Source organism: Balaenoptera borealis, assembly GCF_965194805.1.
Source record: "Balaenoptera borealis genome assembly, chromosome: 8".
Lineage (NCBI taxonomy): Eukaryota > Metazoa > Chordata > Mammalia > Artiodactyla > Balaenopteridae > Balaenoptera > Balaenoptera borealis.
The window spans coordinates 54,758,479-54,785,265 of NC_138865.1; the positions used below are offsets into that span (position 1 = coordinate 54,758,479).

The 26,787-nt window shown below is 41.7% G+C and overlaps 1 protein-coding gene across 3 annotated transcripts in view; it reads right to left on the reverse strand.

The window, feature by feature from the left end:
- ADAMTSL1 (ADAMTS like 1) overlaps positions 1-26,787 on the reverse strand; it is a 470,823-nt gene that overhangs the window by 136,057 nt on the left and 307,979 nt on the right. For all 3 annotated transcript variants that reach the window (XM_082401580.1, XM_082401578.1, XM_082401579.1), the window contains 2 exons: positions 26,428-26,581; positions 24,447-25,575 (listed from right to left, as the gene is read on the reverse strand). In XM_082401580.1, the coding sequence (XP_082257706.1) occupies positions 24,447-25,575; positions 26,428-26,581 (1,283 nt within the window). The remainder of the gene's footprint in view (positions 1-24,446; positions 25,576-26,427; positions 26,582-26,787) is intronic.

Sequence of the window (26,787 nt, forward strand, 5' to 3'; positions counted from 1 at the left end):
AGGCATCTGTTAAGACTTGGAGGTGGGAGAGAGGCAGCCAAATTGAATACTGACGAGAGGGTCTGGATGCACACGTTGGAAGGAAGTTGTATGTGTAACTGTATCTCAATTCTATTGCCTTCATTAGTCTGTAAATATCACTGGGCACAGAAATTAGACCTTATTTATTGTTTTATTTCCCACAGTGCTTGGCAGAGGGCTCTTTGTAGAGAAGGTGCCAGCAGAATGAAGGTAAAGCCTGCCCTTCAGGGTCATGGTAGAGTAAATTCCAGAATAATCACCACATAGTTCAGATACTTTACCTGAAAAGAATTATAAGAATCAAATTGTGAGTACCTTCCATGAGCCTCAGAATCCACTCCCCTCTCAGTCTACTATTTTTTTCTTTTCTAGATTCATGCCATTTCTAAGAACTACCTGTGACATGATGGCAGTTCAGCGGATTAATGTCTAATGATGACTTGAAGCTGATGTCCTGATGAGGCTGACGATGACTGGAGTGTGTATGCGGAGGCGGGAACCCAGAAGGGTTGGGGGGAGGACTGGATGAGAACTTCAGAGATCCAGTGCCGGACCTGGCAGGGCCTTAGGTCAATAAATCATTCAATAGCACAGAAATGATTTAGCGGTGGCTTTGGGGTTCCTGCAGTCAGTCATTTCCATCTTTGTGATTATTTCCACCTCTCTGATTTCCAAAGGCTCCAAGAACTGTTCACCTAATATCATGTTAACATCCATCCAGAGGAAGAAAGCAGGTAAGGGTTTGTTTTTCAGGAAAGGGAAAAAAAGTCATGAAAAGGTCAGGGAACTCACAAGACTTAGTGGTGAAATTAAGACTAGGAGTCACATCTCCTGTCCCAGCAGCAGTCTCCCACTATACAATTCTTTTTCTTTACTATGTCTCTTGCTGGGTCCTCTCCAGACTCTATGGTATTTGCAATTTGGTGCCGCCTCTAGTCAGCTCTTAATTATTCTGAGGTGGGTGACCAGTCTGCCAATGAATCAGGCTTCCTCAGCTCTGCTTTTGGCCTTGGAGCTGTTGCTTTGCTTTTTCTTGCCTCCTCTTGGAGGAAAGGCAGGAGAGAGAAAAAGCAAGGCTTACATTCATCATTCTTCAATTTGCCTATGTATGGGCAGTTCGGATAAAAATAGGGAAGGAAATAGAAAATCTCAGCTAAAGGGAAGTTTCTGGATGGTTTGTGTTTGATTCAGTGCCGTTCCAGACCATCACCGCTACTACAGGGACAGTCTAGCTTCTGTGGCATTGAACTAGAGCTGAAACTTTGTGGGGGATGACAGAGGCTACGAGACATTCTGATAGAACTCATCCACCCATTCATTCACTCATTCACCCATGTTAGGTGTTTTCTCTCAAAGTCAACAATTACATACTAACCGCTTAGTTTATTTCAAAGAGCTAATAAGAGAAAGATGATTATAATTTGCTTATCTTTAGTAAGCCATACAATATTTTAAGTAATAATATCACTGTTGTTTTGTAGGAATCTTAATAGATGCATCATAGTATCATTGCTAAATCTTTTCAGGTGTTCAGGCTGCTTTAGATTAAAAAAATGAAACACTGACTTAATGATTTAAATCTTTATGATGTCCCAGGAACATGGATGCCTCCAAAAGAATTTCCAAACGGGAATATTGAAAGCAGGCTTAACCAAATTTCATTAGAACTGACAATTTACGATGACTCAACTTAGTGTAAGATCATTAATCAGTTTTACCATCCACAAAAGGCAGGGATTAAGATTTGCTAAATTCCTAAGTCTGTTGGCATAGTTCCTTCCCTATCAGAGCCCTATCAGAAGGGGTTCTTGAAGTGAACATTTAGAGCACAAGACTAGAAGACAGGTCTTCGAACTTGATTTTGTTTCTAAGTTTTACCATTAGGCAAATCCCTTCTTTCTACATTTCAGCTTATCACGTTCTAAACCCCAGTTGAAGTATGTTTTCTTATCCAGCAGAAGGAACAGTTAAAATGAAGTATATAAGGAAGCTGCAGACCACCTTTTGGTATTTCCAATGACCCTTCTGTTGGTAATGTTGGACACCCTGAATGAAGAATTAAATGTGAGGAAGGACAGGGGATGAAAAGGTTGTGAGGAAGAAAGGGAGAGGGGCTCACGATACTGGCCAATATGCCCCCGCCAGACAATTTATTAGCTCTCTATATTCAGATCATTTTTTCTTCCCGTAAAACTACTGCACCTGCCTGATCTCATGCAGGGAGTTGTAAATCCCACTCCCACACTGGGCCCAACACATGTAACTTTTTTTAGGTGGTGGTTAGCTTTTATAGCTGCATCAGTTCCTCCAGGCACCGGTGCTACTGAGTGAGCCTTGATGCTTCCTGCCCGTATGAAGCCTGGAAAAGAATTCCCCCTAAGTTGGTGAAGAGAAGGGGGAGCTCCATCACACTGGGCACAAAGCCATGAGGGCCTGAACTAAGATGGAAATAATGGGAATGGAAAAAAAAGGAATCTAGATCTCAAAATTTAGCATTCACATAGTCTTCTATTCCATAAAATGCATACAAAGATAAAGAAGCGAAAATATTTGCCTTCATAAAACAGTCTTAAATATTGTCTTAAGATAAAATCTACATGGGACAAAATCTGAATTTCTCATTTATTGTGTATACTTAGAAATTGTTTCTAGTCATAAAACTGAACTCTTTAGCTCAAGGAGGTACATAATTATTTGGTGTGTGAGTAGGGATTTGAAATAGGGTTTCTTGTTCCAGTACTTTTTTCCAATCTCTCATGTCTTTAATATGCCCATAAAATTGGTAGATGGGAGTTTGGAGGCTGCCACTAGGGGAAGAAATACTTCTGGAGAGGGTTCCCATGCAGGACTCTCTAGCAAACATGACAAGGCAAAGGAAAGGGCTTGCTGGAGACTGAGGTTTGCTTTAGTCTCTCTATCTAGCCTGGCATCTAGGGAGAGAGATTCCTGGGGTAAAAAGCATTTTCTTTGTATTTCAGGCATCAACTCTATTAATTTTTTTTTAACTCTATTAATTTAACTTAATTTGTTGGTAGCTGACTTCTGTCAGCTTGAATTTAGGTTTCAAATTTGACAGGCCTGTTTTAGAATGCACAGGCACAGAAACATAGTGCTGCTTTCCAAACAAAACCAGAAAGATTTCTCAGGGTTGTTTTGGAATTTATGGAATTAGAGGATGAGGGGACGTGGATTGGGGCATAATTAAGACATACATAGCAAATGGTACTGTGGTCATATTAGGTATATTAATACTCTCTGCTTTTCTCCCATACAATCCGTTTTGGTTTACTGGGCTAAAACTTACTGCTTTATTTCTTTGGTCATTATTTTTAGCTAGAAAATGAAAGAACAGTTTTGCTTTTCTCATGGCCTTTACTTGTAAGCTTCTTTGTGACAGCTTGTCTTCTCAAGCATTCTACAAATTAAGGACAACTTGAGAGAATACAGACAATTGTTTTAGTTACACAAGTGAAGCCCTTGTTGTCCAAACGAGTAGGATATGGACAAAGTGCTCGTGGGCCAGTCCTACCAAGCACAAGCTCCTTGTGGTGGAATTCTCTCCTCTGCATTTGCAATGCATAGTCAGAAAGTACTCTCATTTGAAAAGGAGGCTGCTCTGGGTGTCTAGAGGAAAGGCTCTAGCAATCCTGTGTGTGGCGGGGCATCATGATGCCTTCTAAATCCTTGGCTCAACGGTGACACCACTGTCTTGTACAGGCCCACCTCTCAAAGTCATATCCGCAACCAACCATGTGAAACTGCGGTAGAGGAGAAGCCTTCCCGACTTCAGTCAAGAGACATAGACTTGCGTGGTGTTCTTGGGCAAGCCTTTCAGCTCTGCGAGCCTCTAAGTTCCTTCTGCAAATTGAGGATAACACCTCAGAGAGTTCTTGTGAGGATCAAATAAAGGAGTGAGCTTACTGTTTCTGAGGACCTATTTCTAAGGAACAGTTTCTTACTGTTTTCTAAGTAAAAAAGTATCAGCTTAAGCATCAGATACATCTAGTAAATTAGTAATTTTTGATGGTACAGGTGTGGGTAACCTACATGACCATCTTGAAAGTCCTCCTTGGAATTTCCAGTTGTCAGAGGAAAATTTCAAGCTCTGGACCCAGAAATACCCATTTGTTACATCGGCCATGATGTACCATCTCAGGCCTCTCACCTTAACAAATCATTCTTAAGCCCATTTTAGGTCTCAACACACGACTAGAACCTAGAAATTATAGGTACATCCTTTCTTTTTAGAACAGTGTCTTCCTCATCTTTTCAAACTTATCTGTCCCACATCCCAACACAAACCTGTCTTTCCATTCAAGATAGCCTCTTTGACTCTCCTTGTCATTAGTTTTGGACAGAGTTCATGTTCTTCCTCCTCCTATTGATCCTTCCAAATTCTCCCCATCCCTTAAGAGTAAGTTCAAGTTCAACCTCCTGTTACCACAGTCCACAAGAATCCCTTCCTTTCCTGATCTTCCAGAGTTGTCTTAAATTGTACTACAAAGCCCTTTCCATTCTACAACATCTCATTCCTTCAGTTAGATTGTAAACGAATACTTCAAGGGCTGGGACTCCTACTTCTTTTATAGTTCTCTCTTCAGTATTCAGTATAGTGCTGGCATGCTGAATAAATACTTAACAAAGACTTATTTAGTGACCTTCAAAGCAATGGAGCTGAAGATGATCATTTTGACAATATAGCACAGTGGATAAGAGCACAGACTCCAGAGTCATGGTGACTGGGTCACAACCCGAGCTGTACCACGTAGTAGCTTTGTAACCTTGGACCAGTAATTTACTTCTCAGTGACACAGTTTTCTCATCTATAGAATGAGGAGAATTACTGCACCAACCTAGGGTTGTTGTGAATATTCTACGTGAGTTCGGGTATTTCAAGAACATACAAAAGTACTTGACATAGTAAATACTACAGAAGTGCAGGTTACTATTATTATTTGGTGTTGTCGACATCACCATCGCCATCATCATTCACTCTTCATGTCTGAACCTACGTATTCTGGATGTTGTGAGGAGCTGCTTTGACATGGGTAAATGACTGAGAAATGTAGCGTTTTCAAGAAAAAAAACGTAAGTCAGGGCCATGGCCAGGTGGTAAGGCATTTGCCCTGTGAGAGAGTGGGGCATGGGCCACAGTGTGTTTACCTTGGTGGCAGCCCTGGGGATGGGAAAGAGGAGCAGAGGACTGAGGCCACATGGCACACTGGGTTGGCAACTGCCTCAATTCCATTCTTGACTCAGGAATCTCGGAATAAGGACAACTAGTTATTTCCATAACTGTTTTAACACTATTAACCAAATACTGAAATCTTAGAACACTGAAAAGAAAAAAAGCCAGAATTCTGCAATTGCAAAAAAAGTATAGAAATAAGAGTAAAAGAATAAGAATTGGAAAAAAGTGCGCTTAGAAGCGAGTAAGTTAAGGGGTACTGTGCAAAGAACATCAGCTCCCAACTCCTAGGGGGACATGTTGAGGTCTTTTCCTTACCCTGAAATGCAGATTTTTTTTTTTTTTTTCTTTTTTCTGCTTAGGGATTCCTAAGATTAGGATAATCAAATCTACCACAAAGGGAGAGTGGGAACAGGTATCTAGTAGGTAAGTGGACAAGTTTTATACAACTTTATTCTATCATGTTACTAGATTGATATTATCATCGCATTTTAGAGAGGACGCAGAAGCTCAGAGAAGTTAAGTAGCTTGCTCAGCTGGTGCAGGGAATCAGAAATGGGGAATGACCTTTGACCTTTAAAAAAAACTGACTCTATTCAAGCATCCACTGGGGCCTAATAGGAAGGCCTGTGGTTTGGCTTTATTTTGGGTTGGGGGTAAGTTGTGAGAAGATTTGTAGTTACTTAGGGAAATGGACAGTCACTAACAAGAACATTCTGGATTTTAAGTAGCTTGAAGCTGGAGGACAGAAAGAATGCTATGAGAAGACGTCCTCCGCGAGCAAGAATTTTTTTCCAAAACCAAAAAATATAGTAGCCCAGAGACTTGCAAGGGAGAGCTTTGTTTTGTACAGATATTTTAGGGAACAGATTTGAGGTTCATGAAGAGTTCTGTATCACCATTTGGTGAGGGCAACTTTTTTTTTTAACCTTGGCTGTTTTTAATTTAGTTGCAACTAAAAGTTATTTAATGCCGGAAGCTCCATGACTGCTCCAGGTGGAAGTATAGAAAATATTTTTGGAATGGGAAAGGTCACCTAACCACACACTCTTAACCCTGTCCTAATACTTTCTGCCAAACCCTTCAGCTTCCTTCTCTTAAGAAAATCATAAAGTCTTGAATTTGCTAATATGAGTAGTTCTATCTGCCTGCTGGGTAATTCATTTCAAACTACAGACCTCTGCGTGAAATGACTCTGACTGGATTTCCTATTTACCTTGAATAGAGATCACCAAACTCCAGTCGGCTGCCACCTGCTTTTGTAAATAAAGTTTTATTGGCACACGGCCACAGCAGATTAAGAACTTTCTATGGCTGCTTTTATGCTACATTGGCAGAATTGAGTGGTTGAGGCAGAGACGGGATTGCCTGCAAAGCTAAAATGTTTACTATCCGGCCCTTTACAAGAAAAGTTTGCTGACCCTGACCTAGAACATGGAAGCACTTTCATTTCTGGTTTGTTTCAGGATCTTCCTCATTTATACGAAAATGTTAACCACTTTTTCAGAACTGCTATTTGCTAGGACCACTTTTCTAGGAAGAATAAATTAACTGCTAGGGGGATCTTTTGAGACCCTCTAGCTTTTCAGAGAGTAGACAGTGGCTGGTTGTCACTGATTGTCTCTGGTTTTCACTGATGTCCTCTAATGTTCTCTGCTGTCTGATTCATGCTAGTCATTTCTGTGACCTTGCATTGACCTTCTATACTTTTTTTTTTTTTTTTTTGGCTAAGCTTATGTATTTACTGGGATGGCTCCTTTTTCTCTGACTTGCTATTCTTACACTTTTCAACAGGGAGAAACATTTGTCCTCCCCATTTCCTTTAGTTCTATAAAGGAAACAAGCCAAACCAAATTGAAACTGGTTTCTTCTTCCCTTCCTAACTGCCCAGCCTCCAGTTTTTATATTATCTACAAACTTGGAAACTGCATTTCATGTGCTTATGACTTTTACATATAGCATTATTCACAACTGTGGTTCTGAAATTGACCCTGGAGGCATTTTCCATCTGATTCTCTCCTCCATTCTAAGAAGTTTCCATTTGTGGATACTCTGCGTTGCCCAAGCTAAAGCCTTCCAAATACTCCTTAATTCATCTCCTACTCAACACCACTTTGGAACATTGTCCAGAGCTTTCTGGAAAGTATAAACACTTAGAGCATACCGATTTCTCTGTCCTACCAGATCAGAAATGTCAGCAAAAAACTGTCAGTAGAGTATAAGCATCCTCTCCTGTTGTCTGGATTTAGGCTGATAATTCTCAATCACACTGTGTTTTCCTAGACACCTTTCTAGTGCTATTCTTTGAACAACTGCCCAGGGGTTCCTCAAAATAAGAGTAAAACTCCTAATTTTGTGACATCCTGGAAGATGGTGTGTTACACTGGTCTCATCTCCAAGTGACAATTATACTGTCAAATGTGTATCCACTGTGTGCCAGGCACTTTACAGATAATATTTCTGTTCTTCACTCCACTTTTCTGCAGGGTGGGTATGATCATTTTAACTAATGAGAAAACCAAGGTTCAGAGAGGTTAGACTTATGTGGATACTATGTGGTAGAACTAAGATGCTGTGATTCTAGCCTTCCCATCCTCCACCACTGTCGACTGTCCCCAGGGTTAACTGATATACCATCAGGTTGCTCCTCTTGACCAAGGGGGTGGGGGAGTGAGGTGGGTGCACCCAGGCACACAATAGAAAGAAGGCAGGGACCAGCTTAGGGATTAAAAGGCAGAAACTCCATGGCATTAGCCTGTTCCCTAGGGTTCCATATAGATGGAATGGCACCTGTGAGCTGCTTCTCCATCCCTAAAAAGGGATCAGTATTTTCTTCCAAGTATCTAGTTTCGTATTCTTCGTTATGTTCAACTGCATTCCTTTGAAAAAGCCCATAACTTTTAGGAAAGCCTTGTTTAAATGCTTTAAGACTTCTATCAGCTGAGCTATGAGGAGTATGTGACTACCAGCTCACTCTTGGACCAAAGGTGTTGCGTAGCAAGCAGGGACTTCCCTGCCCTATTGTGGGGCTATCAGCAGTGTTTAGATCCTTCTCAGAGGACAGGATCAATCCTCATGCAGCTTTCCTTCCCAGTTTAGTAACCCAGCTCCCTGTGGCAATTTTGGAAAATCTGACTTTTCTGTAAAGAAGTTAGCAGTGCCCTTGCAGGTGTTGTTTCTGGAGTTTGGATTCCGATGTAGGAATACTGAACATATATATTTGCCCATAATGACATGAACCTCCCAGTATTAGATGTGGGGAAGAGTTATTTACAAGATTCTTCAACTAGGGTTGCCCCCTCTCCAAATGCAAATTCAGCTTTTGCCTGAATCTCAGCTCAAAATGTGGTGAAAAGTAGAAGGGCCCAGGAAGTGTTCAGTATTTATCAGAGTGACCAAAAAGCAAGAAACAGTTCAGCTTCATCTTGTTTGTGGTTGAGTTATCTAAGCACACACATACACAGGCCATCAACACTGTAAACATACACGGTTAGAGACACAAACACAGATGTGACAATTATAATATTTATGAGTGCCTATTATGTGCCGAGCACTGTGCATCTTTACAGCTGGGGGTTTGTATGTAAAGGTAGAGTGATCAAGAGAAGAAAAGGCTCTCCCTGAAACAGATGTGCCACAATAAAAACAAAAGCCTCACAAATTGGAAGCCAGCTGGCTAGAAGATAGCATGTTTTTTTATGCTAGGTCTAGCTGACCCCAATGGCTTCTTTCTAAAATAATGGCAAGCCCATGTATTCAACTAAGGTTAAAATCAATACAAAGAAACAGGGTCCCTGGAGCCAGACTTAATCTAACATCTCTGTGCTTCAATTTGTAAACATTTGTAAAATTGGGATAGTAACGTCAAAGGGTTATTGTAAGAATAAATGGACACCTGTAAAATACTTAGAACAGCTTATAGCTCAAAGCAAGTGCTCAATAAATGTTAGCGATGATGGTGATGATGAGGAGGATTTATCCCTTGGCCTGGATGTAATGGGAGACAGGATACCATAAGATATCTACTCTGGCACTTATTCACACTATAGCAGTACTTTGCAGATTGTACAGTTGTGTGCCACAGAACCTCGGGGTTCCTGAAACTTCTTAAGGGGAGAACACGTGGGCAAGGTAGAAATGTTAAGTTGGGAGTGGGTACCACTGTGGAACTCCGCCATAACTGCACATTAGAGACTGGAAGTCCAGATTATGCAAAACCATGCAGACTGCTGTCTCCAGCCATTAGGAGACCTCCCTCCTCATCACTGGTATCCATCATTCTTTTCTTCCTTCCTTCATCCATCAGTTTATCATCTGTCTAGTGTCTATTATGTTCTTGGAATTGTGGAGAAAATAAGATACATTCTTAAGCATTTGCCTTTGAAGAAGAGTAACATAATCCAGAAGGTAATATAGAAAAACAAATAACTAATTCTAATACACAATGTTAGGGCAGAGATAGAGTATTACGCACAGGGTACCATGTGGGTTGCAGAGGGGGCCATCTGACCCAGCCTTGCAGGGAAGGATTCCTGTCAGGAAGGATAGGATTAGATAGACAAAGTGGGTTGGAAGCTCCCAAGCAAATTTGTAAACAGCAAGTAAGTGGGTACCTCAGAAGGGCAGAGCTCAGTGGGGTGAAGTGAGGGGATGTGGTAAGAGATGAAGCAAGAGAGGCAGGCAGATATCAGATGATAAAAGGCGTTGTATATCATGCTAGGGCATTTGGAACTTATCCTCAAGTGCTAGCTGGACATGAAAAGAATTTTAAGCCTGGGAGCAGCATGGACAATTTTGAAAGAAAGATGCTCTGGCAATAGCATGTCAAATGATCTGGGGCAGAAGTCACACACTTTTTCTGTAAAGGGACATATAGCAAATAGTTTAGGCTTTCAGGGCCACCTATGGTCTCTGTTGTATATTCTAGTTTTTATTTGTTTAAATAACCCTTCAAAAATGAAAAGCCAAAACTTGCACAAGCCTCTTAGTCATCCACCAGAGGGTAGACAGCAGAAGCAAGAAGAACTACAATCCTGCAGCCTGTGGAACAAAAACCACTTTCACAGAAAGATAGACAAGATGAAAAGGTAGAGGGCTATGTACCAGTAGAAGGAACAAGATAAAACCCCAGAAAAACAACTTAACGGAGATAGGCAACCTTCCAGAAAAAGAATTCAGAATAATGATAGTGAAGATGATCCAGGATGTCAGAAAAAGAATGGAGGCAAATATCAAGAAGATGCAAGAAATGTTTAACAAAGACCTAGAAGAATTAGAGAACAAACAAACAGAGATGAACAAGACAATAACTGAAATGAAAACTACACTAGAATGAATCAATAGCAGAATAACTGAGGCAGAAGAACAGATAAGTGACCTCGAAGACAGAATGGTGGAATTCACTGGTGCGGAAAAGAATAAAGAAAAAAGAAAGAAAAGAAATGAAGACAGCCTAAGAGACCTCTGGGACAACATTAAACACAACAACATTCGCATTATAGCGGTCCCAGAAGGAGAAGAGAGAGAGGAAGGACCAGAGAAAATATTTGAAGAGATTATAGTTGAAAACTTCCCTAACATGGGAAAGGAAATAGCCACCCAAGTCCAGGAAGCACAGCGAGTCCCATACAGGATAAACCCAAGGAGAAACATGCCGAGACACACAGTAATGAAATTGGCAAAAATTAAACACAGAAAATTTATTGAAAGCAGCAAGGGAAAAATGACAAATAACATACAAGGGAACTCCCATAAGTTTAACAGCTGATTTCTCAGCAGAAACTCTACAAGCCAGAAGGGAGTGGCATGATATACTTAAAGTGATGAAAGGGAAGAACCTACAACCAAATTACTCTAGCCAGCAAAGATCTCATTCAGATTCGATGGAGAAATCAAAAGCTTTACAGACAAGCAAAAGCTAAGAGAATTCAGCACCACCAAACCAGCTCTACAACAAATGCTAAAGGAACTTCTCTAAGTGGGAAACACAAGAGAAGAAAAGGACCTACAAAAACAAACCCAAAACAATTAAGAAAATGGTCACAGGAACATACATATCGATAACTACCTTAAACGTGAATGGATTAAATGCTCCAACCAAAAGACACAGGCTTGCTGCCCATATATATGCTGTCTACAAGAGACCCACTTCAGACCTAGGGACACATACAGACTGAAAGTCAGGGGATGGAAAAAGATATTCCATGCAAAAGGAAATCAAAAGAAAGCTGGAGTAGCTATACTCATATCAGATAAAATAGACTTTAAAATAAAGAATGTTACAAGAGACAAGGAAGGACACTACATAATGATCAAGGAATCAATCCAAGAAGATATAACAATTATAAATATATATGTACCCAACATAGGAGCACCTCAATACATAAGGCAACTGCTCACAGCTATAAAAGAGGAAATCGACAGTAACACAATAATAGTGGGGGACTTTAACACCTCACTTACACCAATGGGCAGATCATCCAAAATGAAAATAAATAAGGAAACAGAAGCTTTAAATGATACAATAGACCAGATAGATTTAATTGATATTTATAGGACATTCCATCCAAAAACAGCAGATTACACTTTCTTCTCAAGTGTGCACGGAACATTCTCCAGGATAGATCACATCTTGGGTCACAAATCAAGCTTCAGTAAATTTAAGAAAATTGAAATCATATCAAGCATCTTTTCTGACCACAACGCTATGAGATTAGAAATGAATTACAGGGAAAAAAACGTAAAAAACACAAACACATGGAGGCTAAACAATACATTACTAAATAACCAAGAGATCACTGAAGAAATCAAAGAGGAAATCAAAAAATACCTAGAGACAAATGACAATGAAAACACGACGATCCAAAACCTACGGGATGCAGCAAAACCAGTTCTAAGAGGGAAGATTATAGCTATACAAGCCTACCTCAAGAAACAAGAAAAATCTCAAGTAAGCAATCTAACCTTACACCTAAAGGAACTAGAGAAAGAAGAACAAACAAAACCCAAAGGTAGAAGAAGGAAAGAAATCATAAAGATCAGAGCAGAAATAAATGAAATAGAAACAAAGAAAAGAATAGCAAAGATCAATAAAACTAAAAGCTGGTTCTTTGAGAAGATAAACAAAATTGATAAACCATTAGCCAGACTCATCAAGAAAAGAGAGAGAGGACTCAAATCAATAAAATTAGAAATGACAAGGAGAAGTTACAACAGACACCGCAGAAATACAAAGCATCCTAAGAGACTACTACAAGCAACTCTATGCCATTAAAATGGACAACCTGGAAGAAATGGACAAATTCTTAGAAAGGTATACCCTTCCAAGACTGAACAAGGAAGAAACAGAAAATATGAACAAACCAATCACAAAGAATGAAATTGAAACTGTGATTAAAAATCTTCCAACAAACAAAAGTCCAGGACCAGATGGCTTCACAGGTGAATTCTATCAAACATTTAGAGAAAAGCTAACACCCATCCTTCTCAAACTCTTCCAAAAAATGGCAGAGGAAGGAACACTCCCAAACTCATTCTATTAGGCTACCATCACCCTGATACCAAAACCAGACAAAGATACTACAAAAAAGGAAAATTACAGACCAATATCACTGATGAATATACATGCAAAAATCCTCAACAAAATACTAGCAAACAGAATCCAACGACACATTAAAAGGATCATACACCATGATCAAGTGGGATTTATCCCAGGGATGCAAGGATTCTTCAATATACGCAAATCAATCAATGTGATACACTATATTAACAAATTGAAGAAGAAAAACCATATGATCATCACAACAGATGCAGAAAAATCTTTTGACAAAATTCAACTCCCATTTATGATAAAAACTCTCCAGAAAGTGGGCATAGAGGGAACCTTCCTCAACATAATAAAGGCCCTATACGACAAACCCACAGCAAACATCATTCTCAATGGTGAAAAACTGAAAGCATTTCCTCTAAGATCAGGAACAAGACAAGGATGTCCACTCTTGCCACTATTATTCAACATAGCCACAGCAATCAGAGAAGAAACAGAAATAAAAGGAATACAATTTGGAAAAGAAGAAGTAAAACTGTCACTGTTTGCAGATGACATGATACTATACATAGAGAATCCTAAACATGCCAACAGAAAACTACTGGAGCTAATCTATGAATTTGGTAAAGTTGCAGGATACAAAATTAATGCACAGAAATCTCTTGCATTCCTATACAGTAATGATAAAAAATCTGAAAGAGAAATTAAGGAAACACTCCCATTTACCATTGCAGCAAAAATAATAAAATACCTAGGAATAAAGCTACCTAGGGAGACAAAAGACCTGTATGCAGAAAACTATAAGACACTGATGAAAGAAATTAAAGGTGATACAAACAGATGGAGAGATATACCATGTTCTTGGATTGGAAGAATCAATACTGTGAAAATGACTATACTACCCAAAGCAATCTACAGATTCAATGCAATCCCTATCAAATTACCAATCGCATTTTTTACAGAACTAGAAGAAAAAAATTCACAATTTGTATGGAAACACAAAAGACCCCGAATAGCCAAAGCAGTCTTGAGGGAAAACAACAGAGCCGGAGGAATCAGACTCCTTAACTTCAGACTATACTACAAAGCTACAGTAATGAAGACAATATGGTACTGGCACAAAAACAGAAACATAAACCAATGGAACAAGACAGAAAGCCCAGAGATAAACCCACACATCTATAGTCAACTAATCTATGACAAAGGAAGCAAGGATATATAATGGAGAAAAGACAGTCTCTTCAATAAGTGGTGCTGGGAAAAGTGGACAGCTACACGTAAAAGAATGAAATTAGAACACTCCCTAACACCATACACAAAAATAAACTCAAAATGGATTCGAGACCTAAGTGTAAGACTGGACATTAAAAAACTCTTAGAGGAAAACATAGGAAGAACACTCTTTGACATAAATCACAGCAAGATCTTTTTTGATCCACCTCCTAGAGTAATGGAAATAAAAACAAAAATAAACAAATGGGACCTAATGAAACTTCAAAGCTTTTGCACAGCAAAGGAAACCATAAACAAGATGAAAAGACAACCCTCAGAATGGGAGAAAATATTTGCAAACGAATCAACGGACAAAGGATTAATATCCAAAATATATAAACAGCTCATGCAGCTCAATATTAAAAAAACAAACCCAATCCAAAAATAGGCAGAAGACCTAAATAGACATTTCTCCAAAGAAGACATACCGATGGCCAAGAAGCACATGAAAAGCTGCTCAACATCACTAATTATTACAGAAATGCAAATCAAAACTACAATGAGGTACTACCTCACACCAGTTAGAATGGGCATCATCAGAAAATGTACAAACAACAAATGCTGGAGAGGGTGTGGAGAAAAGGGAACCCTCTTGCACTGTTGGTGGGAATGTAAATTGATACAGCCACTATGGAGAACAGTATGGAGGTTCCTTCAAAAACTAAAAATTGAATTACCATATGATCCAGCAATCCCACTACTGGGCATATACCCAGAGAAAAACATAATTCAAAAAGACACATGCACCCCAATGTTCATTGCAGCACTATTTACAATAGCCAGGTCATGGAAGCAACCTAAATGCCCATTGACAGACGAATGGATAAAGGAGATGTGGTACATATATACAATGGAATATTATTCAGCCATAAAAGGAACGAAATTGGGTCATTTGTACAAACGTGGATGGATCTAGAGACTGTCATACAGAGTGAAGTAAGTGAGAAAGGGAAAAACAAATATCGTATATTAATGCATATATGTGGAACCTAGAAAAATGGTACAGATGAACCAGTTTGCGGGGCAGAAATTGAGACACAGATGTAGAGAAGAAATGTATGGACACCAAGGGGCAAAAGCCACGGTGGGGTGGTGGTGGTGGTGGTGTGATGAATTGGGCGATTGGTATTGACATGTATACACTGATGTGTATAAACTGGATGACTAATTAAAACAAAATAAAAAAATTTAGGTTCATCATAAAAAATAAATAATGCATAAGCCATTCCTTTAATAACCCTTTAAATAACCTGGGCTCAAATCCCAGCTCCAACACTTATTAAGTGCAATCAAGTTAATCAAAGAGCTCTGGGATCAATTTTAATGGCTCTTCTAATAACCCTTTAACAGCCATTCTTAGTAAGCCCTTTAAAAAAATGTAAAGCCACTGGCTGTGATTTGCCAACCCCTGGTCTCGAGAAGGCAAATATAGGGTTAGGAGGCTGCTGCAATCATGCAGAGCTGACAAAGGTAAATGAAGTACAGGCAGTGAGAACAGAGACCAGTGGAGGGTGAAAGAGCCACTGAAGAGCGAGAACAATCTAGAAATACAGGCAGACCCCATTGTATCGTGCTTCGCTTTCTTGTGCTTCGCAGATATGACATTTTTTCATAAATTGAAGATTTGCGGCAACCCCGCGTGGAGCAAGTCTATTGGCGTCATTTTTCCAATAGCATTTGCTCACTTCATGTCTCTGTGTCACATTTTGGTAATTTTCGCAATGTTTCAAACTTTTTCCTCATTCTTATATTTGTTATGGTGATATATGATCAGTGATCTTTGATGCTACTATTGTGACTTGCTGAAGGCTCAGATGATGGTTAGCATTTTTACCAAGAAAGTATTTTTAGATTAAGGTATACAGATTGGTTTTTAAGACACAGTGCTATCACATACTTAACAGTCTACAGTATAGAGTAAACATAACTTTTAGATGTACTGGGAAACCAAAAAAAAATTGACTTGCTTTATTGTAATACCTGCTTTATCATGGTGATCTGGAACTGAACCCACAACATCTCCAAGGTATGCCTGTATTTTGGCTTGGAAAGTTGGATGGATGGGGGTACTCTTTACTGAGATAAGGATTCAGGAGTTTAGCTTTAGAGATATTGAGTTGACCTTTTTGTGGGGCATCTGGGTTAGGATGCCTAGTAGACAAGTGTACATCTGAGTCAGAAGAGAGATGTGCTCTGTGCTAGATACAGGAGAATCAGCAGCATACAGAGGAGTCCTGGAGCCACGGGATCACTAGTGTATAGACAGTGAGGCTCCTAAGGGGGGTAGCTAAGAGGTGGGTAGAGGAAGAGGAATCCACAGAGATGCTGAGAAAGAATAACCAGAGAAGTAGGAAGCAAGCCAAGTGTGTGTGGTTTCTAAAGCAGCAAGAAAGTGTTTTTCGGAAGAAGGGCCCAGCCTGTGTAGAATGCTGCCGAGAGCTCAGATTAGATAAGGCCTGTTTTGAGAGACAACTTTCTTCTTTTTGAACAAACAAGAAATAACTTTTTTTGGGGGGTGGGGAAGGGGCTTTACCCAAGAGGAGTGTATGTTATATGTTACATGCGGTCTTAGAATGTGAGATGGGCAAACAGAAGCAACTCCGTAATGAACTGAGTGGAAATATTAGGCAGGATTTAAAAAACTCATAATTAACAACCTTGGAGGGGGGACCTAAAGTAGCCTTCTATATGTGAAATATTTCTAGGTTATAAATTGGCAGTAGAGGCCTATAAGAGTAATGTTTTCAAACCACTCAGGTGCCAGTAATGCACTAGGACCGTGGAGTGAGGCTAGAATACTTGTCTTCTGGTGGATTTTGCAGGCAGCAATATGGTGGAACCAGTCAATTACAGATCCACATGAACTACATGGACTCAGCAATGAAAGCAAAGGGAAAACAAGGCAGAGTTCTCTTGTTTTCTCAATCAACTGGCACACAGCCCTGAAAAGCACTTTCTAACTCACCCCCCATGGCTATGCTGCAAAGTCCAGTCCTGCTTCTTTGTTCTCTGGCTGAACAAGGTAGCCACACTTAGTTATCTTAACCTCTAGCCATCCAGAATTTTTCCAGAAAATTGGCAGATTTGGAGTCTGTTAGCTTCCACCATGTCTGCTCCCTCCATACATGGGCACTTCGTGGGCATGGTCTCTCTCAAATCCCAGGCTCAGGGTGAACTAAATCTAGCCCATGTGCAAGTATGTGGGTTGGTGGGAATCTGGGAAGGAGGCAGGGGGATGGGAGAGCGCTTGGAATTCCTAAGTGTCATTTAGGCATGGAGTTCTGTCTGTCTCCACCACATCTTTTAACAGAACAAACAGCAAGTGCCTAATTTGACTCTGAGGTTAACCTCCCCCCATTTTTCTCTCTCAGCTCTTTTAAAAGGTGGTCCTTGAACCACCGATCTCAGAACCACCTGTAGTGCTTGTTAAAATGCAAATGACAGAAAGAAGATGTGGTGCATATATACAATGGAATATTACTCAGCCATTAAAAAGAATGAAATAATGCCATTGCAGCAACATGGATGGACCTGGAGATTATTATACTAAGTGAAGTAACTCAGAGAAAGAAATATCATATGATATCGCTTATATGCAGAATCTAAAAAAAAAGATACAAAGGAACTTATTTACAAAACAGAAACAGACTCACAGACTTAGAGAACGAACTTATGGTTACCAGGGGGGAAGGGTGGGGGGCAGGGATAGATTGGGAGTTTGGGATTGACATAAACACACTGATATATTTAAAACAGATAACCAACAAGGAGCTACTGTATAGCACAGGGAACTCTGTTCAATAGTCTGTAATAACCTAAATGGGAAAAGAACTTGAAAAAGAGTAGATACATGTATATGTATAACTGAATCACTTTGTGGTACACCTGAAACTAACACAACATTGTTAATCAACTATACTCCAATATAAAAACAAAATAAAAAACAACAATGAAAAAATAAAGTTGAGTTTGGATTTAGCGCAAAAAAATGCAAATGATGGGACCCTACTGTAGAAAGAGTTTCTGGGATAGGGTAGGATGTGGGTGTCTCCATTTCTAACATGTTCCTGGCAATTATTATGCACACTGAATTTGGGAACCCCTCCTCTACCCCCTTTTTATTTTTTATTATTATTATTTTTTAAAATTTGTTTATTTATTTCTGGCTGCATTGGGTCTTCGTTACTGCGTGCGGGCTTTCTCTAGTTGCGGTGAGCGGGGGCTACTCTTCGTCATGGTGCACCATCTTCTCATTGCGGTGGCTTCTCTTGTTGCAGAGCACAGGCTCTAGGCGCGCGGGTTTCAGTAGTTGTGGCTTGCGGGCTCTAGAGTGCAGGCTCAGTAGTTGTGGCGCATGGGCTTAGTTGCTCCGCGGCATGTGGATCTTCCCAGACTAGGGCTCAAACACGTGTTCCCTGCATTGGCAGGTGGATTCTTAACCACTGTGCCACCAGGGAATCCTGTATCCCCTTTTTAAAGTTTAGAAGTTTTAAGAGAAGTATTGTGACCATTGGAGTTTAAAAAAAACTTGAGGCTCAAGTTACTGTATCCTCTATTAGCCTTTCAGTGTATCTTAGTTTCTGCAGAGCAAGGACCTTTCCTTATTTATGATCTCACTTTCTGGTACCTATCACTGTACCTAATGCCCAACAGATACTTGGGGAGTTGAAGGGACGATTGCAAAGGGCCCCTTAGAGGCCCCCAGCTTCTACTCATGCTCCTCTGAAATACACTCACCACAAAGTAGCCAGTGTGAGTCTATAAAAATGGAAATTAGATCATTTTACATTCCTGATTAATACCCTCCAAAATCTCCCTGTGATGCTCACACTAAAACCTCAACTCCTCATCCTGGTCTCTGGTTGCCCCCATGGCCTAATCCCGTATCACCTCTATCTTCAGCCTGCCACACTCCAGCCAAATGAGCTTCTTTTGGGTTCTTTCAACACAATAAACTCATTTTCACTTTAGGGGTTTTGCACCGTTTTTCCCTTGCCCAGGAATGCTCTTCCTTCTGAAGTCATATTGCTGGACACTGGTCATCATTCAGCTTTTGGCTTCCAGGTCACCTCCTCAGAGTACCCATCTAATGTGGTCACCAGATCATTGCTTATCAAAGCTCTGTTTCATTTTCTGCCCAGCACTTATCACCATCTGATATTTTTCTTGTGTCCTTTTCTGTGTTTGCTGTCTTGCTCCACACTCACTCATTAATTCATTCACTGTTTATTTAGTACCTGTTTAGTGCCAGCTACTCTTTCCAGCACTAGGGACACAGCAGTAAAGAAAGCCTCTACCCTAATGGACAGGCAATCAACGCATAAATATATAATATGTCAGATGACGATGAAATTCTGTGAATAAAATAGAGTTGAAGGGTTAGAGAATGATGCAGAGCGCTCTTTTAGCTAGAATGATCAGGAAAGATCTTTCTGATGTGTGCCAGTTCAGCAGATATCTAAATGTACGTAAAGTGCAAGAGAACACAGACTTCTGTTTCATTCATCACAATATCCTAGCAAGTAGGTGTATATCTGGCATATGATAGGTAGATTAATAAATATTTATGGAATGAATAAATATGCATACCCCTCTCTTAGCATTTAAACACTGCATTTACTTCTCTGGATTCCAAACTAGACTTTGAGTTGCATTGACAGGAAATGAGTCTCCTTTTCCTCCATCCCTCATATCTAACATAGGGTCTGGCTCAGAGTAAGCATGGGAAAGTTTGTGAAATAAAGGAAGAAGTAGGAATTAAGAAGAACCAGTCTGTCATAATACACTTAGGGACATCCTGTAAACGATTGCTTAAGAAGTTGGCATGTGCTTCTAAGAATGATGTGAATTCATTTTAACTAGTAAGTTATATATCTGATGAGACGCAGTACTATCTGAATTGTTACTGATTCTTTCTGAAAACCAATTTCTTTCAAATCAAGCTTTGGCATATTTAAAAGCCAAGAAGTAATAGACTTCAGTCACTTTCTTTCTACCTTGACCTATCTTGCTGGCTCAGGCTATTTAGAGTATACTTTAATATATCTGCAAAGTCCTACAGACCAATAGCCAGCTGAAGCTTGCAGACTCTTTCAGAAAGATGGATTTGGGCGCTAAACAAAAACAGACTAACTGAACTATAACACTGGGCATTTCAGCACTTCTCTGTTTGAAAATTAATAAGCATTTCGGAACCGCTACCAGACGCACTAATGATGACAAGCAATGAAACCCAACACAAAAGGGGTCACCAACAACCATAGCAGAGCAGTCCCAATGGCACTTCTGTGCCTTCTGTGTGCTCTGTACAGATGCATCCATTTTATTTTCTGAAACTCCACTTGGACAACTGCATAGAAAAGTAAGCTCCAGCCATATTTCTTACTGGCTAGCTAAGTAAAATGGAAAAATTATGATGTCAAGGATCAGAAACAGAAATCTCTTATTTTTCCCTACCACGTGCTATTAACTTGCTTTAAAAAGCTCTGCTGAGGCTAGATCTGGAAAAAAGTCTTGAGAGTGGCAAGAATTTTAATACTGTTTGCTCATGGCCCCCATGTGCTTTCCTTCTGAATGTACCCTCCACTGTCACTCTCACCAATGTCCTGGTGACTCAAGACCTAGGATTTGCCCTCTGCTGTCCTAGGCCTACAACTTTTCATATCTTTTCATAACTTTTCAACTTTTCATATCTTTAGCACGTATGTTTCATATCTTTAGCACCTATCTTTAGCACCTGGCTGCTATGTTTCTTTTTTTAGCAAGATTCTGTTGAAAGTTCTTCATCTTAAAGCCATTAGACTCTCAATGCCCATTAAGGTGCAAATTAAAAGGCAAAAGTCATATTTCTAAGCAGTATTTCAAGAATTATCGATATCCTTGAGATTACTAGGCCAAAAAATTGTTCACTGATCAAAGAAGTACTTGGAAAACACTGAATACTATATCATCCACTTGGAAAGTCACAACACATGTTGGACTGCTTAAAGGAGTTAAAACATGGAAAAACCAAAATCATTTTCACCTGGGGGTTAGTTAAATACATTCAAGAACAGTAATCAGCTGTTGAAAAAGGTGATACAGACCCCTACATACTACTCTGAAATGTTTCCTAGACATGCTGTTGAATAAAAATCAAGTCAAACTTCTAACCATGAGTAATTTCCCATTAAAAACACAAATCCTATGTGTGTATGTGTTTTATATATAATACAATAAAATATATAAAAATTCCAAAAGGATGAATACCGAATTATTAAGACTGACAGCCTCTGGGGAATAGGATTGAGGGCATGAAGGAGACTTGCACTTTTACTATACATACGCAGGTATTATTTGAATTGTTTTATAGCCTCTTCATTACTTTTATAATAAAAAAAGAAAAAAAATCAACTACTATATTAAAAAAATAGAAGTAAAGTCCGGCAGTAAATACCTCTGTTTAGCTTTAAGCGAGCATGTCTCAAACTCACGTGATCGATGAATCCCTGTTTTGTGGACCACTTGGAAACTTGTACGACAAATTTTGAAGTTACTGTGCTCAAGGCTCTCCCCACTCTCCACCAACATACGGGTTTTAACCTTCTGTGGCCTTCTACAAATGAGTGAAGGGGGTAGATCAGAGATGATCTGCTACACCCCCCCTCATTTTTAAAACGAAAGGATTAAGGCCATGGAAAGTAAAGGGCAAGACCAGCCCGAAGCCCTCAATCCTCATCTAACCCCCTCCACATCTTTCCTCTAGTCACCAGTGACCCAGATGGCCCTGATCCTTGGATTTCATAATCTCCAGCACTCAAGGAAGTTGTCAGGACCCCTGAGTAAGCCATGGCCTCAATATTCTCCCTGCGGTTCCGGGCAGAGCAGAGTCCTAATCATCCCCTCCCCCATCCCCAATGGGCTGTCTTGCTGTACAGCTTTTAAGAGGAAATAGTCACTATGCAAAGGAAGGGATCCTGGAAGAAGCTGCTAGAAAACAGCAGGGATCTTGAGATAACTTGGTATCCCTGGTGAAGTATAGGAGATACATGCAAACATGAACTTAGTCACTCAAAACAACATGAGCTTGAGTTGGCAGGACTGGGTTTGAATCTGCTCTCTTGGTTCTGCCTTTTACTAGCTATTTAACATTGGTCAACTTCCTTAATTATGGTGAGCCTCGGTTTCCTCATCTCTGAAATAGGGATATCAGTTCATATGTTACACCTTGCAGTGGACATTAACAGAGGTGATGGCTATGGAAGTTGCTAGCATGGGGGCACAATATCTGGAGTTAGTCAAGAAATGTTAATTCCCATCTTTTCCCTCACACAGCCAACTGCTACCCCCTTTGATCTCAATAACACCAATCCCGGGCAATAGGCCAGGGGATATGAATGCAACAGTATCTACACTTGAGAAACTGACTGGCTGGTAGAAGGCATGGCATGATTTGGGCACAACAGGTGTGACAGGTACAGTCACAGAGGTGAGTTCCACTGTAGCACGCACCTGAGCACCAGGGTACCACTTTCAATCAGCGCCCATCATCCTGGGGGTCTGATGCCGGAGGTGTCTCTCGCCCCTGTGGCCTCAAGGGGATTTACTGCAGCTTTGGCCTGACCCACAAATTCCTTACAAAGATTTCTGGAAAGAACTGCAGGGATCATAGCAGTTAAGCTGATCAAGGAAAGTATAAGCTGGGGAGGACCAAGAAGCAAACAAGAGGAGAGGTTACCACCACAGGCTCTCAAAACATAGTGCATTCAATCCTTGTCTCCAGTGCTTCTGTGTGGGCGCCTCAGCTTTTTAATTACTGATGTGGTAACAATAACAGTACTTACCCCGTAGGGTTTTTTTTGTTTGTTTTTTTTAAAGATTAAACAAGATAATATTACCTTTAAAGCACTGAGCACAGTGTCAAAGAAAAAATGCTTAGTATTGTTATTAAAGCTATTTAATCTGTAAATGCTCAGGCTGAGAGACAATATTATTGACATTTCAAAAGCACAAAAGATGTGGGCAGGATGGACAAAGTCATGTTTGTTCAAGTCTCAGAAGAGTAGACAGAACTACTCTTTGGAATCAAATAAACTTGATACTGAGTCCTCGGTCTGGTCCTTACTAAAGTGTGACCTTGGGTGAGCTGCTGAACCTCAATTTTCTATGTGAAACTGGGGGATAATGTCAATCTTGCAGACTGACTGTCAGAAGAACAAATGCAGTAACATAAATAAAACTGGCACCCTGCCTGGCACAATAAATCCTGCCATCTTTCCTTCCTCACTCAAAGCTAGCAAGCCAGTGAAGAGGATTAGCTGAACAATAGTATTTCAAAGCAGATTTAATGAAAAGAGCACGCTCCATGGATTCAGAGAAGATAAAAAGTTACAATGAGGACTTTGGGCCGGAGGACCTTAAAGGTTCCTCCCTCATCCATGGACTGATTCTTCTATTCGCTGCCCATCTTATTTTTGTCACATATTTTGGCTCTGCCACCTAATAAATGTGATCTTTAGCAAGTTGCTAGACTGGTTTCCTCTTCCGTAAAGTGTGGATAAAAATTATACCTACTTCTTAGGGCTACTGTTAGAAGTCAGTAAGATGAAGCACATAAAGAGTTTACACTTGGCTGGAAGACAGTCACTACTCAATCAATGGCAGCTATCTTTGTTGTCAGGGCCACTGGAAAGATTAAAGAGGATGTCCAAAGGAAGCATGGCATGCTGCTTGGCACATAGATAGTATTAAAAATATTGTTATTATTATTACCTCTTCTATCACTATTGATTTTACATTATGAATGGCCATGGCCCAAGGAAACCAGTAAGTAATATATGCTGTCATCCCAGTAAAGACACATCAAAACAGAGACACCAAGAGATATTAGGATAATTCATCACAGGTCCGACAGGGAATAAAAGCTTTCTGGAACAAAGAGCCTTGTCCAGCCCAGACAGAGGACGGGCTCACCCACGGGAAGCAGCAGGTGCTGGCTGCACTCTCTCCCCAGCCCTGGGGGACCACACACACAGAGACAGTATCCTGGTGTACAAGATTTTCAGCGGTTCATCTCACAAAATGGTAATGGAATAATGCCTTGGCCTGGAATGACATTTTTCTGCCAAAAGTTCAAAGCTATCCAGAGAGTATCTCATTAATCTTTGGGATCCTACGGGGACTGGGGTTGGTAGGCATTCTTACTATTACCTTATAAAGATGAGAACATACAGTTTAGAGAAATTAAATACCTTGTCTTTGCTTCAACAGTCTATCAGTGCCAAGAGAGGGTTGAAACCCAGGATGGGAGCAATCCCTGAGGCCCAGTGCTCTAAGCCCTACCCTTGGAAACACCTCGAAGGAAGCATGAACAGGGTGTCTCCCACGCAGTGTGGCCCCTTGCCCCTCCTCCTTCCCAGACCGGGTAGCTGCAAAGCTCACCTGTCGCTGAACTGAACCTCTTCTCCGTTCCTGGCCCAGCTGATGGTAGGCCTTGGGTTGCCTATGGCCTCGCAGTGCAGAAGCACACTCAGTGTCCCGCTGGCCAGGGCCACGGTCTGCCCGAGGTGGGTGACCACCTCGGAGGCTGAGAGCTGCTGGGCGGCCGAGATCTTGCGCAAGATGATGGGCTTACGGTGTGGCCGGCGAGAGCTGCCCCCGCCCTCCCCCGGGGACGAGGTCCGCAGGGAGCTGCTGAAGCCAGACACGTGTTTATGCGGAGGGATGGCCACTGGGGGAATGCCCCGCTCGGAGGGCTTGAGGAGCGCGTCCTGGTGCGCGTCCTGGTGGCTGCGGAAGATCTCCTGGGCCAGCTGGGCCACGAGGTGCTTGCTGTAGACGTCGCGGAGCTCCTCGGGCTGCTGGGAGAGGTTCCGGAGGATGTCGTCCAGGCGCTGCTGCTCGGCCGCCACGGTGAAGGGCAGGTGCAGAAGGGCCTGCTCGGCGTTCTGGTCCTCTTCTGAGGACGCGTTCCTTTCTGTGGAGTCCTGGGCCTCCCCGGAGGCGAGCAGCTCCCCTGGCCAGCCGCCCTGCTCCAGCAACCGAGAGACCAGGTCATCATAGCGGCTCCCGGCATCCGCAGGGAGGCCCCGCTTCTCGGCCTTGCTGCCGTTGGAGAAGATCCCGTTCTGGTGTTTGTGGGTCTGCAGGGCCTCCTTCGGGCTGGCCTTCCTCACCGCGAGGGCCTCTTCCTCGCTCCTCAGGCTCAAGGGCCGGGCCACCAGCTTCCGGTTGCCTCCAATGAGCTTAATCACAAACTGCTCCCGGGCCGGGCCGGCCGAGCAGGTGTAGATGCCCGCATCAGAGGGCTTGAGGCGGTGGATCTTTAGGTACCCAAATGGGGCCACGGTGACGTGGGCGGAGCTGACGAGGTGCTGGCCGTCCTTCTCCCAGGTGATGAGGGGCTTGCGGAAGCGCCGCGTGGGACAGCGTACCACCACCGCGGTCTTGGGGAGCAGGTAGGCGAATCCCCCCACGATGAAGTGCAGCTTCCTCTGCCGGCGGGTCTGGATGTATACCTTCCTTGCTGCCGCGATGTGAGGGCTGTGCTTTGTGGATGGCCGCCCGGGCCCTGGAATGACAGCAGTGAAAGGGAAGGCAGATGGATGGAGAAAGAGAAGCGGAGAGAGAAAAGGGACAGTGGGTGCAGTGACAAGAGACAGTGAAAAGGAGAGGGCAAAGAGAAGAGAGCCAGGGGGACAAAAGAGAGGAGGGAAGGAAAGCACTTCAGAGTTTGCTTTGGGCAGGGCCTTCCTTTACCACCTTCTGTTTTATGGGAGTAAATGGCAACCAGCTGTGGACCATCAAGCTGCTGCCGCAATGAATCATGGGAGAGCTAATGAGGTGCAGTGAGGCAACCTGCTATCACGCTGCTGGGGTTTTCTACCCCTAGAAGCTGAGATGCGGGGTTCTAGATGGAGGGCGATTCCAGGGGAAAGACAGTTCCTCTCATTAAAAGGACTTAAAAAAGAAAGAAAAAGAAATCAGCATCATAAAAAGAGGCAGAGGACAAAGAGAAGGAGAATGGATCCCTTTTGGGTCCTGCAGAGCCCCAGGGTCCCCGTATACCTGGGGAGGAGACCCCAGAAGTGTTACACCTCTAGGGATTAATATTAAACAAATCTGTTTCGTTTAAAACACTGGAGTGGGTAACATTAGGCTTCATTAGTAACATGCTGACTCCAGCTTCCAGATCTCCATATGCCAGCAAGTGAACTTTGCTCTACCTCCTGCAAACTGTTTTTCTAGCAGAGAAGAGCATCCTGCCTGGCCACATGTAATTAAGATTCCTTTCCCACCTCCAGCTGAGCTCACAAGCCTAATGCCCTCAGAGGGCTTTACTGCCTATCTGCCGCTGGTCTTGGGTTCAGGGAAAGCTACTGCTCTTGCCGTCTCCCCATCCCCAGAGCTCTGACATACTCACTTGCACAGGTGGCCAGCATACAGGGCCTGATGGATGAAGAGAACGGCAGGGGCGGGCACAGGGAGGAATTGACAGTAGCTGAGACACCTGTTTTCAGCACCTTCCGGCAAATGGCACTTCGCGTCTGGGTGCCCTCCCCGCAGCTCGTGGAACACTGGTGGGGAAAGAAGGGCCCAAAGCATGTAAATTCAGGTAACTAAAGGCTAATGGGTTTGTGTGGGCTCTGAAACCCACCAAAATAAGGAAGAAGTTGCTTGGAAAAGCAATAGCAACTAAGAGAGATAGAGAAATATTAATTATGTAACAATGTGGGAAGACACATCCATACTGTAGGCATATTCTACTCTAAGATTTTCTAGT